This window comes from Malaclemys terrapin, chromosome 1 (genome assembly GCF_027887155.1).
Source record: "Malaclemys terrapin pileata isolate rMalTer1 chromosome 1, rMalTer1.hap1, whole genome shotgun sequence".
NCBI classification, from domain to species: Eukaryota; Metazoa; Chordata; order Testudines; family Emydidae; genus Malaclemys; species Malaclemys terrapin.
The window spans coordinates 234104598-234121035 of NC_071505.1; the positions used below are offsets into that span (position 1 = coordinate 234104598).

The following is a 16438-nucleotide window of genomic DNA, read 5'->3' on the forward strand; positions in this document are numbered from 1 at the left end:
TTATTGTTCAGGCATGCAGGAGTGAAATCAGGAAGGCCAAATAACACTTGGAGTTGCAGCTAGCAAGGGATGTTAAGAGTAACAAGAAGGGTTTCTTCAGGTATGTGAGCAACAAGAAGGAAGTCAAGGAAAGTGTTCCTCCCTTATTGAGTGAGGGAGGCAACCTAGTGACAGAGGATGTGGAAAAAGCTAATGTACTCAATGCTTTTTTTGCCTCTGTTTTCACGAGCAAAGTCAGCTCCCAGAGTACTGCACTGGGCAGCACAGTATGGGGAGGAGGAGACCAGCCCTCTGTGGAGAAAGAAGTGGTTCAGGACTATTTAGAAAAGCTGGACGAGCACAGTCCATGGGGCCAGATGCACTGAATCCGAAGGTGCTAAAGGAGTTAGCAGATGTGATTGCAGAGCCATTGGCCATTATCTTTGAAAAGTCATGGCGATCGGGGGAGGTCCTGGATAACTGAAAAAAGGCTAATATAGTGCCCATCTTTAAAAAAGGGAAGGAGGAAGATCTGGGGAATCACAGACCAGTCAGTCTCACCTAAGTCCCTGGAAAAATCATGGAGCAGGTCCTCGAGGAATCAATTCTGAAGCACTTTGAGGAGAGGAAATTGATCAGAAACAGTCAGCATGGATTCACCAAGGGCAAGTCATGCCTGACTAACCTAATTGCCTTCTATGATGAGATAACTGGGTCTGTGGATGAGGGAAAAACAGTGGACGTGTTATTCCTTGACTTTAGCAAAGCTTTCGATACGGTCTCCCACAGTATTCTTGCCAGCAAGTTAAAGAAGCGTGGGCTGGATGAATGGACTATAAGGTGGATAGAAAGCTGGCTAGATCATCGGGCTCAACGGTTAGTGATCAATGGCTCCATGTCTAGTTGGCAGCTGGTATCAAGTGGAGTTCCCCAAGGGTCGGTCCTGGGGCCGGTTTTGTTCAAGATCTTCATTAATGATTTGTAGGATGGCGTGGACTGCACCCTCAGCAAGTTTGCAGATGATACTAAACTGGTAGGAGTGGTAGATACGCTGGATGGTAAGGATAAGATACAGAAGGACCTAGACAAATTAGAGGATTGGGCCAAAATAAATCTGAGGTTCAAGAAAGACAAGTGCAGAGTCCTGCATTTAGGACAGAAGAATCCCATGCACTGCTAGAGACTAGGGACTGAGTGGCTAGGCAGCAGTTCTGCAGAAAAGGACCTAGGGGTTACAGGGTACGAGAAGCTGGATATGAGTCAACAGTGTGTCCTTGCTGCCAAGAAGGCTAACGGCATTTTGGGCTGTATAAGTAGGAGCATTGCCAGCAGATTGAGGGACGTGATCATTCCCCTCTATTCGGCATTGGTGAGGCTTCATCTGGAGTACTGTGTCCAGTTTTGGGCCCCACACTACAAGAAGGATGTGGAAAAATTGGAAAGAGTCCAGTGGAAGGCAACAAAAATGATTAGGGGGGCTGGGGCACATGACTTATGAGGAGAGACTGAGGGAACTGGGATTATTTAGTCTGCAGAAGAGATGAATGAGGGGGGATTTGATAGCTGCTTTCAACTACCTGAAACAGGGTTCCAAAGAGGATGGAGCTAGGCTGTTCTCAGTGGAACCAGGTGACAGAACGTGGAGTAATGGTCTCAAGTTGCAGTGGGGGAGGTTTAGGATGGATATTAGGGAAAACTTTTTCACTAGGAGGGTGGTGAAGCACTGGAATGGGTTACCTAAGGAGGTGGTGGAATCTCCTTCCTTAGAGGTTTTTAAGGTCAGACTTGACAGAGCCCTGTCTGGGATGATTTAGCTGGGGATTGGTCCTGCTTTGAGCAGGGGGTTGGACTAGATGACCTCCTGAGGTCCCTTCCAACCCTGATATTCTATGATTCTATGACAGGTTGGTCTTGGAGATTATCTCCAAGGGTTACTTTGATCCACTTCACATCCCTCCCTTCTCATGAGAGACTATTAAGTCAGGAAATAGATCATGAGTTATGCCTAGGGGCCATGGTACTAGTCCCTACTCACCTCAAAGGCATGGGGTTTTATTCCAGATATTTCCTGATCCCCAAGAGAAAGAGAGGTTGGAGATCCATACTAGATGTAAGGGCACTAAACAGATATGTGAAGGCACAGAAGTTCAAGATGGTTACACTAGCAGTCATTATTCCATCTCTGGAGCAAAGAGATTGGTTCTTGGCCCTCAGCCTACAAGATGTCTACTCCCACATTTCAGTGTGACCATCCCATGGGAGAGTCCACCGATTTACCTTTGGGCGGGACCATTGTCAATACAGAATGCTCCCATTTGGCCTTGTCCACACCCAGGATATTCTCCCAGGTCCTCTCCGTCATAGTGACATCTATAAACATTAGGCATTGTCCAGGTATGGGTAAATAACGACTGCCTTCTCAAGGTTCATTCTTTCGAAGTTGCCTTGCAAGCCACCCAGAGGACCATGCACATATTTGTGCAACTGGGCCTACATCTCAATAAACAGAAACCAACCTTGATCTCCGTACAACGTCTGGAGTTTATTGGGGCTTAACTTGGTGGAATGTAAGAGAGAGCTGTCCTTTTGCTGCACAGATTCAACACCCTGATGAGTCTCAGTCTCAGCCCATCAACACCAGCCAAGAATTGCCTCTAGCTTCTTTGTGATCCCACACGCACTTTTGACATGAGATGTTTACAGATATGCCTCAAATCTGCCTACTCTCCGAACAAGGACAGGCTAAACAAGCTGCTGTTGATGCCCTCCAGGGTCAAATGCTCCCTGCACTGGTGGAGAGAACCATCCAACATCCGTGCAGGCATCCCGTTCACACAACCAACGCCGATTCTAACAGATGCCTCTCTAATAGGCTGGGGAGCCCACCTAAACAACTGCAAGTCCAGGGAAAGTGGGCTCCCACAGAATTGGTACTCCATATCAATCTTTTGGAATTAAGAGCTGTCAGAAATGCCAGTACACACTTTCTCACACAAAAGTCATGACAGACAATATAGTGTGCATGTTTTACATAAATCACCAAAGGGGTACCAGATCACCTTCCCTTTCCGTGGAAGCACTGTAACTTTGAAATTCGTGCATCCGCCACAATGTACTCATTTCAGCCGCTTACCTGCCAGGGGTGACAGCAGACAGGCCATCAGAATTCCTCATACAACCACGAATGGGAGATGAACCCAGCAGTGCTTCATGGCATATTCAATCTATCGGGAGCCCTGACCATAGACCTGTTTGCTACTTACTGCAACAAGAAATGTCTGTTACTGCTCCAGAGCCGGACTGGGGAAACAGTCTCTAGGAGATGTTCTCATTTTCCCATGGGGCAGGGAGCTGCTATACACCTTTCCTCCATTTCCTCTCATGTCAAAGGTGCTATTAAGGATACAGAAAGACAGAGCAAACGTCATACTGATTGCCTCCTCTTGGCTGAGGCAAGTGTGGTACCCATACTTTGGATAGCTGACAGTGTGTCCTCCAATTAGTCTTCAGTCCATTCATCACCTGCTCTCCCAAAATGACAGATGGATCCTTCACCTCAACCTTCAGAACCTCCAGCTCTAAGTTTGGCTCCTTCATAGTTCCAAAACTTAAAAAGAAAATGCTCTGAGTAGGTGAAAAACGTGTTACTGTGCATTAGGAAATTGACAACTCCTCTCACTTACCCGACGAAGTGGAAATTATTCCAAATTTGGTGCAATTCCAAACAAATAGCTCTGATATCTTCCTACCTCCTTTTGCTCCTATACTATATTCTAGACCTTAAAAGGACTGGTCTCTATCTTAGCTTACTTAAAATACATCTAACAACCATAATTCAGCCTTACACCATCGGGTGGACGGATGCTGAGTATTTTCCCATCCAACACACACATTCTTCAAGGGCATGGGAAATGTCTTCCTGCACATTAGACCACCCACTTCAATGTGGGATCTCAATCTGGTTCTGAAAACCCTAGCTAGACCACCCTTTGAACCTATAGCCACTTGTTCTCTCCTACACCTGTGCACAGAAGTGCTTGAACTGGGGGTGGTGCTGCCCCCCATCTTGAAGTAGTAACAACAACCCAAATACATGGATTCCGCCTTCACCACCCCCACTATAAAAATTGTTCCCGCACCACTGCCTGTGCGTGAAGGCAGCATTTCTTGAGGGCATGACTCAAAACAATGAATAGGGGAAATAGCGGCATAGATGGCGCAGCCACTGTTCACGGTCTTTTTTAAAGACAAAATCACCCTGTGGTAACACCCAAAATTCCTTCCCAAGATAATCTTGTCCTTCCCTATGAACCAGTTCATTCACCTCCCCACTTTTTCCCCAAAACCACATTGTGACAACAGGGAGGCAATACTTCATACACTGATGTTAGGAGATCCTGAGTGTTTTATGTGGACAGGACTAAGGACTTCAGGAAGTCTCCTAAACTCTTCCTTTCATTGATGGAAACACCGAAAGGTTCTTCAATATCTGCTGAAAGACTCTCCAAATTGGTCTCCAGTTGCATTAACCACTGTTCCCATGAGTGTAACCTGCTACCCCAATCAGGAATCTGCACGTACTCCATGAGATCCATTTTTACCTCAGTTGCGTTTGTTAAAGATGTTCTCATCTCAGAAATCTGCAGGGCAGCGACCTGGGCCTCTGCTCATACTTTCGAGAAACACTACATGATCACTCCAGACTCAGCCTCTGATGCCATCTTTGGCTACACAATACTATCGTCTATAATAAACTGCACTCTGAAGCCCCAGCCCTCCATGAGGGATACTGCTGTGAAGTGATCTACAGAGGATCACCCATGGGGACACTACTCAAAGAGGAAGTTACTCACCTTGTGCAGTAACAATGGTTCTTCAAGATGTGTCCCTATGGGTCCCTCCTCCCTTCTACTTTGGAGTTCTTGAGGGGTTCTGCGGTAGAGAGGGAACCGAGGGTGGTTTGCCCATGCAGTGCTAGATAGCCATGAAGGAGGGCTCATGTGCGGGCAGAACAGACACTGCTACCTAAATTCTCTGATTAGAGGCGCGAGGGCGCAGATAAACCCAGAGTGGAGCACCCATAGAGACCTATATCTCAAAGAACCATCGTTATTGCACAAGGTGAGCAACTTCCTTCTCTGGGTTCTATCCCAGACTGTTGGTCAGTATGACTGTTGGCTAGTCAGCATCTCTGTACTTCAGTTCATCCATTGATGATGATAATTTTAACACTCCTCAGACATAGGTGATGCTTAGTTAAAGCTTTTGAATAGAAGATATTATAATGTTGATGGTGCTGTTTAATGGACTCAAGCTTGTACAATACTTGGAGTGATACTCTCCTATTGCCCAGATCTCTAGGACAAGCAAAGTGCTTTCTGAGCTGTTGTCAATTTTGCTTCCTTACAGACAGGGTGCAATAGAGGACTTGTGGTTGGGTTGAATATCTAGCACAACAGCTCTGTACTGCCAGTCACAGAAAAGGGTTGCTATGCATGTGCTTCCTCAGGAGTAGAGGAAGAAAAGGACCCGAGGGAACAGCAGAACACCTGCTGGTCATTATGGAAGGGGATGGGTCTAGCTGATGTCACCCATGCAAATTATGCCTTGGAAGAATGGGGTAGAGGACTACCCACAAATGTTCTGCTGGGCTTACCTGTTGCCAAGGCTTTTATCTGAATGTGTTGTCTGTTAGCACTTTGATTAGACATCTCTTACTGGGGAGGGGGAAGATAGATTGGATCTGGGCTTTCAGCAACAATTAAATTTTCTAGACAAGCCTGAGTAAGCTGTGTACCAATTCTTAGAGCCTTTCAGACATCATAGCTCAGAGTTTAGTTTGATTTGGTTTTAAGACAGAGAATAAATCTTACAAGCTATAGACCACAACTGTATAGTACAAAGGTAGTTATTTTTTGCCAGAAAAGTAAGTAGTAGTTCAATTTGTCAATCAATCCAAAGTATGCTGTGTAGTAAAATAAACTACAGTATGATTCCTTGTTGCTGGAAAGCACAATTTGATTTAACTTTAGGAGGCAGGTTGCCTCTGTAATACTTCAAGATGTATGTATGTTGTTTTTTAAAGCTTGTTAGCTGGTACTAGGGTCTAGCAAGTGAATTTGCAAATAAATCCTTGACTTGCATATGATCTAGTTTGCCATTTTTGCACCAATTGCAGTCCTATAAAACCAAAAGATTTCAAAAATGTCAAGGTGTGTTTTTTTTACTATGGATACACAAAAGGGAAAAGAGTACTCTTTATTGTGTACTCTTGACATCCTGGTTTAATGGCGGCATTCATGAGATTTGTAAAGCAAAAATTCATAGTTCCTTAATACTGAATATTTTTGCTTTTCAGAGACTGTATCCTTAAAAGGACTCCATAACAAGTTTTGTTTGGGGGTTATCTGTAGTATATTACTTTTAGTGGTTAAATGTGCTTTTTAAACTTTGTTTTCTGATATAGTATTGGAAACTTAAAGCTCAGTCCTATTTGCTAACTGAAGTTTCTTTCAATTTCTGCAACTTATGTTTGACTTTCGTTTGATTTATACAATGCCCTTTGTAAGCCCTTCTTACCCCCACGTTAGCTCTTGGTAGGTTAGAGGGGCCATACTTTCCTCTCCTTCTGGCCCATAAAATATTGCCCTTTCTGATTGTTTTTTTTCCTCCTCCCTTTTCAATCTTCCTGAAATGCTTCATACCTCCTAATTTTCCATGTTCCTAAGATTTCAGGAATCATTACTGCCTGCTTGATTCCTGATTTGCAGGGTGCTTTGGTATTTGTTAGTTGCTTGATTTGTTGATATCCTTGGTGGTAGACAGTTGGCAGATACTGACTTGGACTTCCTGCCCCAGACTCAGAACTTGCCTTTGTCTTTTAAAAGACTGTTCTAATTACTTGTTAGCATTGTATTGTTTAATATGGAAAACATATTTGATATCAAGCATTGCAACCTTAACTGTTCGTTCTTCTTGTTACAGACCGACACAAGTATTGGCCTCAGTTCATATCAACAGAAAAGGTAAGGTGTGTTCCAGAATAAGATGTTCGCTTTTAATAAATTCCCCACTGGGGAATTTGTGATTCTTGATGTCAAAAAAATAGACTGTTTTTGTGCAAGTCACTGTTAGAAGTAAGATGGCTTAAATCCAAATATTGTAATCTTTCATTTAGCAATCTGGGCCAATTTCATGTCTGTTATATATGTCAATGATAAACATTTTAGTTGGCTAATGTTTAAATACTAAACATTGTAATGTGTAGTAAACCTCCTGTTATTGAGCATCTCCCTTCATGTATTTGGAACAAGTGAGAAGGAAAGAACACCGTTTCTTACCCATGAAAAACAATTCAGTTCAGTCAGTTTTCTGTTGTGTAAGTGAACACCTCTGCCATTAGGAGATTCCCATGTATGTAACTCACAGAGGAAGAAAAGAGCAGCACCTCATAATAGTCTCATTAAAATGGAAAATTTAGGCTGAATATCTTGGCGAATGTCTTAACAATTAGATTTCTTAGCTTGGGGAATAAAAGTGATGGAAGCCCAGTAGCTTAGGACTCTTGCAGCTACACTGAACAAAAGACGAATGTACATCAGTGAACAATCCTCCACAGCAGAGATGGGGCTTGACTGATTCTGCCTGTAGATTGTGTGTTCTGTTAAAGGTGACCTAACAGGTAAAAGAGGTTTAGTCCCCTTTTTGCTGTTGTATGATTAAAAGCCTGAAAAACTTTTTAGAAGTTTCTTCTTATCTGTCCTGCTGTTTAAAGACTCTATGGGTTACTTGAGAACTTTTTATAACTATGACATCAGAGAATCAAAGCAAGTGAAATGTGATTAATTGCAAAAAGTGGCTTATTCAAGCTGTTACATTTTAATACTTATCTAACTCTTGGGAAACATTCAAGAGGAAAAAGGTGGTGGTAAAGATTCAGCACCACTGCCCCTTCCATTAAAGGCTGAGAAAGTAGAGTCCAACCATCTTTGACTTTTGGTGATTTTTTTCCAGTAAAACCAGAATGATATCCTTTAAAAGGTTGAAGAAGTAATAAAAAAGGAGTGTAGGACTTTTTGGGTGGGGTTGGGGAATTACTTGTAGGATTTTTTTTCATGTATTATGCCTTTTGTTTCTTTATGATCCTTTTTTATATATGTATATTTGACTTTAGAATGGTGGACAATATAAATCCAGAAAAGGGCCGTGCACACAGTATTAAATACACTCTATAAAGCTTCCAAAAAGGGGAAGTGCATGATATAATCTTGTTTTAAATAGTGTTGATAAAAACTTCACATATATTTTGCTGTACAAAATTACCATAGCAATTGCCACACATCTGGGTTGTGAGATGTAGCATTGCATTGTTCTGACTCACAAGTTCTATTCTTTTAAAGAATCTTATATGCATGTGTTGTCCATCTTTATATTTTAAAAGTTGCATCTTTGAAGCTACAAGGAAAACTTTGGTTTGGTCTGGGGAACAAATGGGGTGTCTGTAATAGGACTTTTCTCTTGCATGGTGTCACATTTATTCCTAAATCTCAGGGAGAACCCAGAAAATAAAAATGTACAGTGCAGGTAATTACATAATCATTTACAAATACCTATGGGTAGGTCTGCTGTCAGCTTTCCCCCTTTACCCGCCCTGGTCCACAGCCAACCCACTGCTGGGACCTCGCCATCCTCTCCCTCGAATGGGGATTTAAGATGATTATAAAGGGGGGATTGATTCCCAGCCATACCAGTCATAGAAGCCTCAAACCCCACTGTTTCTTCTCCTTTAAGGAATATCTCATTTAAATCCTTTACCAATCCATTTTATCTGATTACCCTGTCCCTTCCCTATGGAATACCTGCACTGGACATCCCAACGAAGCGCCAGCAATTAACTTGGCTGCCTCCCATACCTAGCCGGATTCCCAGACATCTACTAATGCCCTTTTTAGTATTGACCAAAAGCGTGTCAGTTCCCAAATCTGGCAGGTAGACCCTGTACCCCCCTAAATTATTCTGGTGCCCATGTGCTATGTCCAGATGAGAAATTACTGATACCCCCTTCTCCCAATGCCATGTATGAATTTGGCCATCTCCCTGTTCACATCCCTCCTAGCCTTGTTGATGCAAGGGGGCTTCACTGCTTCCCACCACACCCTGCATTGCAACATGTCCAATGAAATAATTTTTATTCCTAGAAGAAGTTCCAGGATCCACCTGAAGTCCCTCTTAGCTCTGAGCATTAAGTCCACCCCTTTACACATTCCAAATCTGGGAACAATGTATGCCCTCGCATCCTCTGCAGAGCAGGAGCTGGTCCCATAACATGCCTCTCCTCCCATGCTAGCTCAGGACTGCTTCACCACTGAGGCCCAGCTGTGAATCTCCAGACAACTTGGAAGCATGCCTATGTGCCCAGTAACCAATAGTGTGCCTGCAGAGCCACACCACCATCTGCCTGGCCCATCTGCCAGCATCTGGAATGCAAATACAAAGGAAAATTGACATTGATTCTCCACCTGGGATCTCATGTACGTTCTGTATGCTTCAGAATGTCAGTGCCCAATTGCCTGAATTGCTGTAGCTCCGAGGCCCATCTGGACCACTGCTGGTGCCGCCCTGATCCTGAACGAGTGGGAACCAAATTCGCGTGCCGGAAGCCTCAACCTCATCAGTCCTTATCTTAAAACTTGAACAAACCAGTATATTGTGAGGGGACTCTCGTCATGTGAACCAAGGAGGACCTGTCCATCCCTGGCCTTATTACTATGTATGCCCTCACACCCACCATAGGGCAGATTCACCCTCCTGTAGAATAATAGGTTCACCCTGCCCGCCTTGATCCATCTTCATCCTCCTCAACATTAATATCACTGATCATGCCTCCCAACATATAGCCCTCAGATCCAAAACCCTTCCAGAAGAATCCCTACAGGACCCAGGTACTTTTTCGTATATCTTAAAAACTCCAAAAAACGCTACCAGAAATGCCTTCTTGAACAAGGCCATCTCTTGTCCACAGAGATATGTTGGCTCTAGGATCCACGCCAGATCCCTAAGTATTATTAATAGTGATGGGACAACATGTATTCTGTCTAGAGTTGGTGCGTCAAGATTACCTGGCTAGAAACCTCCGAACTAAAATCCCATGACAAGAACCTTGGTAACCATTCAGTTACTGACAAATGTAAGAACCAAGGCAAGTGGAGATGGTTGATGAAGCTGGTTGCTAACACCATGTGCTGCAGCACCCATTCCCATGTAATGGGTCATATCAGTGCCAGGCCCTCCTGCTCCTGAAATAGCACAAAATCATTAAAACTTCTCTCATAGCTCCATAATGTTCGCAGAACCACTGATCTGACAGCCATCATGTGCCAAGGTTCCTTAGTACCTGCAATTAAAATGTCATCTAAGTAATGCACTACCTGCCATAAACCAGTTTCCCACATCACTGCCCAGGGTAACATTGTACTAAATTTCTCCAATGCTGAACAGGATATTGCCCAATCCCCTGGGCGTAGCTTTATCAAATTGTCCTTTGAAAGAGAAATCCAAAAGGTTAAAGTCAGAAGGGTGCACCGTCAGCAATTGAAAAGCAGACAATATCACACTTGGCCATCAGTGGCCCTGGGCCACAATACCTAACCATGCACACAGTCTTTTCAGCAGAGGAGTAGTGCATGGAACACAAGGCCTGATCTATTCCATCGTTAACTGAGCCACTCCGTCGTTCTGATAGGTGGTGAATTAAGCAATATCACCTGTCTTAGGGACCAAGCCTAGGGGAGACGTTCGCATTGTCTATATATGTAAAGGGTTGAATGGCCCTGCTACTCTATTCTTTAATTGTTGTGCAATCTTTTTCTTTCCACGTGGGATCCATTCCCATTAAGGACTTCAGATTTTTGGTATCACATGACTTCTTTCACTGGTAAAGGAGATGATAAACCCTGCAGTAACCCTCCCCCCCCCCCCCCCCCCACAAAAATGCCCTATCTGTCTTGTTTAGGGTAATCCCAAAGGAGCATCCTTATCAACCTCCATCTTAGCCAGAGATTGTGCTCTTGTCCAGCCCCCATATTCAGCTTGCCCCCCACTCCTTCCTGTATGTTAGTCCCTATACCCTGCTCCTGCCCCCAGGGATCTTCAGGCAGCACCTGACTTATCCCACATTCTGTTTCCTCACTGCAGCCTTCCCCAGTTGCTGTGGCAATTGCGGGCTGTATAGGCCCCAAAGCATATTTTGCAAGCATGCTGAAATTTCCAGATGCTACGAAACACGTGCTTACATTAAAATGTCATCATAAGATTCAGGCCTCTGGCGGGCATGCTGTGGAATGAATGGGCCACTGTCAGTGTGGAAAACCCCCAAGCCTCGTGGCGTCATCCATTCTAATCATATCATAGGATATGGACTGTCCCACCGGATTCCAGTTTCTGTCGCCACCCTCCACCCAGTCATAGTTAAACCAAGCCGTTGTCCTTAAAATAGTACGGTTTGATTTCTCCTGACCTCTTGTGAGGGAATGAGGGGTAAATGACCACCCTTCTCTCCCTTAATTCCTCCCTAGAGGAAAAATGGGCAAGTTCCCTGAATCCCAACAAATTCCCCCTATAGATACCCATGCAGCATGGGTCAGAAGGGACTCACTTTCACACCCTGCCCCTGCAATCTCCACCTGGTGCTGGTCACACTCATTCCTGACAGCTTTGTTGCTCTCCAGTGCTGCAATCGTTCATAGTGTTATGCTGTCTGGAGTGGCTCGCTGCCTTGAGTGCCAACCTCAGTGCAGATTGTCAAAAATCAGGGCAGAAACCCAAACTGGTTGTGTGTTCTATAGTTAGATTTCACCAACTCAGTAACAAGTGTGAACTCCTAAAGCACTAAAACAGTCTTACCATGGAGTCACAACAGAGAGTCTTCTCCCCCCCCCCCCCCCCCCCCCCCACCTTGGGCATTCCAGTCTATGTGGCAGTCACTTTACACCAAAAATCAGAATAATATTTCGGTTACTCCCAGTCCCAGAGACCCAGCCACTTAACCCAACTCAATTGTATTCAGATCTCAAACCAAAGACAATGCTTGTAGCCAATCCTGTAATAAACTAACCAAAGATTTATTAATTAAGAAAAGAAATAATTATTTACAAGGTTAAAACTGGAGACACACATGCACAAATAAGTTAGTTTTAGATTTTAAAAGATAATAGAAACTTTTATAATCGGTTCTATATGTCCTGTAGGGCAGACCCATGCCAGTCAGCATGGGCATCTCTTATGTTTAGGAATCTTTGCCTCTGAGTCCAGACAGCATACAGATCCCAGTTTCTCCTTGTCCATGGATTGTTAGCCCCTTCAGCCCAGAAACCAAGCTGATGGCATTAGTTCATGCACAGATCTCCTCCTCTTGGAGGGAGTGAGGCATGCAATCAGCAAGGTTTCTGTCCTGTGACACTACACAATGCCTTCTTTGCCTTCAGTGGGTCATCTTGTGTGCAGGATGAGCACTTTACCCTAATTAATGCTTCTTTTCCTGTTTAGTGTGTTACACTGACAGAGGTTTAAAGTGCAAACACACAGTATAACTTTATACCATGGGATACAGATGATATAAGTAGGATTAATACGTGCAGCATTCTATAAGCATTCCATAAAATCTAAGCACATTCTTATAACACTGATATCTAACTATACTAGGTGAGCCAGACTGGTTTCCAGCTATGCATTTGTCAGTGTTTAGTGAGGTCTTGGGCCTTGGCATGAGCTGGCTCCTGGTATGCCAGCATCACGCATGTCCTGGCTCTGGACAACCCACTACACTTAGTAAGCTTCTCTGTGCTGCAGAAACAACTTCGGAAGCAACTACCTGGATGATTTGAATCAATTCTCTGTTAGCTCCCCCACATCCAAATGCAGCTAGTTCCCCACTGGGAGTGTTTGCTTCTCCAGGATTTACTTTACTTCCCAATGGAGGGGAATCCATTTGGTATTTATTTATTTATTTATTTGTATTTTTTAAAAAGGGCCTTAAAGTCACCAAATGAGCTGATTACTAATGGCAAGGTTGTGAAAATGTTTACCACATAAAGAATCAGCAATAGCCTATTCTACAGTTTTTAGCGTGTGAATCCTGATAGTGCTGGCTGCCTATGTGGTAACCATTGTGACAAAAGTTTTACTAAAAATCCTGAGGTATAGTGGCAAGAAAAGAATGGTGCATGAATTTTTGTGTGCATGCAGTTTTTAATGCCTTTTAAACAACCTGAGGCTAGGTCTACACTACCCGCCTGAATCGGCGGGTAGAAATCGACCTCTCGGGGATCGATTTATCGCGTCCCATCGGGACGCGACAATCGATCCCTGAATCGACGCTCTTACTGCACCAGCGGAGGTGGGAGTAAGCGCCGTCAACAGGAAGCCGCAGAGGTCGATTTTGCCGCCGTCCTCACAGCGGGGTAAGTCGGCTGCGATACGTCGAATTCAGCTACGCTATTCACGTAGCTGAATTTGCATATCTTAAATCGACTCCCCCCTGTAGTGTAGATGTAGCCTAAGAATGGGCTAAGAGGCATTGGAAGTAAAGGATATAATGCACAGTTGTGGACAGGTGGTGCACAAGTTCCTCAAGCAGCACTGCCAATGCACTTCAGTCTTGACCTTACACCCCCTCTTCTCAATTTTTTGCCTCTTGAGTATTCATTAATAAGGCTATGATTTAAATCACAGGTATTTTTAATAAAAGTAATGGACAGGTTACGGGCAATAAACAAAAATTCATGGCCCATGACCTATCCATGACTTATACTATAAATACCCCTGACTAAACCTTGCTGGGGGAGGGCCCTGCTGGTGGTGGAGGGTGCCCCAGGGAGCCGCTGCTGGGGGGGAAGGTGTGGCAGCACCAGCTGCTGGGGGCTGCTGAGAAACGGCTGCTCTGGCCACCCCCAGGACCGCTGCTCAGGTGGTCCCCGGGGCCAGCCGCACCTGTGACTGTTGGGGCCGCACCTACAGTGGCCGGTGCAGCTGGCTGCCCACGGGACCAGTCGCCCCAAGACCCGCCGGTGCAGCTGGCTGCCTGGGCATTCCTGGGTTCAGCCACGCTGGCCGCCGCAGAAGTCACGGAGGTTGTGGAAAGTCATAGATTCATAGATTCTAGGACTGGAAGGGACCTCGAGAGGTCATGGAGTCCAGTCCCCTGCCCACATGCAGGACCAAATACTGTCTAGACCATCCCTGATAGACCTTTATCTAATGGAGTCCATGACTTCTGCAACCTGTGTGACAGACGGAGCCCTATTCATTAACTAGTGTGCAGTACTGAGGAAGCCATCCTGATTCCTTTTCACACAGTGCTCCACAAACTTTCCAATAGGTCCATATCTCATGAAAATTGAAAGTTGTAAATTGTCCTTAATAATGAAAATTCAAATTCCAGTATTCACATTCCTGGTTTGCTTCAGCGCACTGTTTTTGATAATACAACTACCATGCTGTTAACATCAGTACTGAGATAGTAGAAAGCAAACAGAGCAACTGCAGTTTAGAGTGGGTCATGCTGATGCTGTCTGAGTAACAGAGGTACATGCTGTATTAGGTGGGTTCTCCAGCTGTGACTTGTAGGACAAGTGTACACAGTGAGTTGTTGGCTTCTGACTTCCCACCAGAGACATGTTGTATGCTGGTTTCTTTTTTTAATAGATCACAAATTTTGTCCTATTACTCTAACCTGAGTGCTTAAACTGCATCTTAATTTATATTTAGGCACCCGAGTGGTGTGACTTTAAAGGGCTAGTTACTAAAGCTCCTATTTGATTTCTGTGGAAGATATTAGCGCTCTGACCACTTAGGTACCTAACTATGGATTTAGGTGTCTAAATTCAAGTATCCAGATTTGAAAATTTCAGTTAACTGTTTGTGTATCTTAAGTGTCCCGTTTAACTTCTTATTTGAAAATGTTCTTTCAAAATGTTTTAGATATGAATAGATTACTAAATAGGACTTCCTTTGTAAATTTAAATATGCTTAGGGCAAAGAGACAGCATTACAAGACAAACCAGCAGCATGCAGAAATGTTCTTACCCTGACACAGCCAGAATTCTTGCTTGATGCTTCCTCTTACACATTTTAGACACTATATTGAGAACTGCAATAATAAGCATTATTTTCTTTTAGAAATTATGCCAAAAAAACAGGAAGTATATTTGAATAACGTTTCATGCTCCTTCGTGCAGTATTAGGGCAGAGACTTGAATGCTGCATTTCAATTTAAAAGCCAATTATTTGCATTGGTACTGTAAAGTTAAAGCCATCAAATAACTTTACTTTAAGCCCTTAATTTGCCGTTCTTTACCAAGGGTCTATATTAGACCAAGGTTTCTCAACCCATCAGTCATGACTAAGGCTATGTGTTAGTCACGGGTATTTTCAGTAAAAATCACAGACTGGTCACTGGCAGTAAACAAAAATTCGCAGCCCATAACCTGTCCATGATTTTTACTAAAGATACCCGTGACTAAAACTTGTGGGGGGGGGGGGGGAGAAGGGGCTTCCTGGGTGTTGGGGAGAGAGGGTTGGCAGGGCCGGTAGGCTCCCTACTTGGCTCTGCGCCTCCCCCCAGCAGCAGCAGAAGAGTTTGGGTGTGGGAAGGGGCAGAGGGTTGGGGCATGAGGTGGGCTCTGGGCAACATTTACCTGGGGGCTCCCTGGAAGTGGCGACATCCCTCTCCTCAACTGCTAGGTGGAGGCATGGTCGGGCAGCTCTGCGTGCTGCCTCTGCCCAGAGCACTGGCTTCACAGCTCCTGCAGGCAGAGGCAGCATCATGATGAAGGGGCAGCTGGGGGAAGGGGGGGCTAGCCCCCCAAATTTGAGTGAATGATGCTGCAATCCCCTTCATCAGATACCAGTGCCGTTCTCACAGATTTGGTCTGACCAGCCAGCCAAAACTGAGCAGCACTGCAACATAACATCTGGAGCGAGGAGCCATGCTCAGCCATCCCCAGGGGACAGGAGCTTGCTGCTGTGGTACACACAGTGCACTTAAATACTTATTACATAAACATGTGTGTTCTATATTGTGGTTAAGAAATATTTAGTAAGCTAGATTTTTTTTTTGCACTAAAGTTATTTATTGGGTCGTAACTGGCCATCAATGTTTACAAATGGGTCCTTATCCCAAAAAGGTAGAGAACCACTGTATTAGACCGATCTATTTTGACCTTGTCTCACTGCATAACATAAATCTTTTCATTCCAATCTAATAATTTGATGATGCAGAAAACAACTGATGCAACAGATTTAAACACAAGTTTCATGTATATTTCATCAGTTTCTGTATATAATGTTCACAGAAGAAAATATCCTTGGCCGAGATAATTGCTAAGATCCAGAATCTTGTGATGTTATGGGTGCTTTCACGCCCATTGAAAACAATGGGATTTGAGAGTATTCAGTATCAAGA

The 16438-nt window shown here is 44.2% G+C and overlaps 1 protein-coding gene across 3 annotated transcripts in view; it reads left to right on the top strand.

Annotated features, from left to right (window-relative positions):
* TMEM131 (transmembrane protein 131) overlaps positions 1–16438 on the top strand; it is a 178019-nt gene that overhangs the window by 45290 nt on the left and 116291 nt on the right. For all 3 annotated transcript variants that reach the window (XM_054009260.1, XM_054009269.1, XM_054009278.1), the window contains exon 3: positions 6964–7004. In XM_054009260.1, the coding sequence (XP_053865235.1) occupies positions 6964–7004 (41 nt within the window). The remainder of the gene's footprint in view (positions 1–6963; positions 7005–16438) is intronic.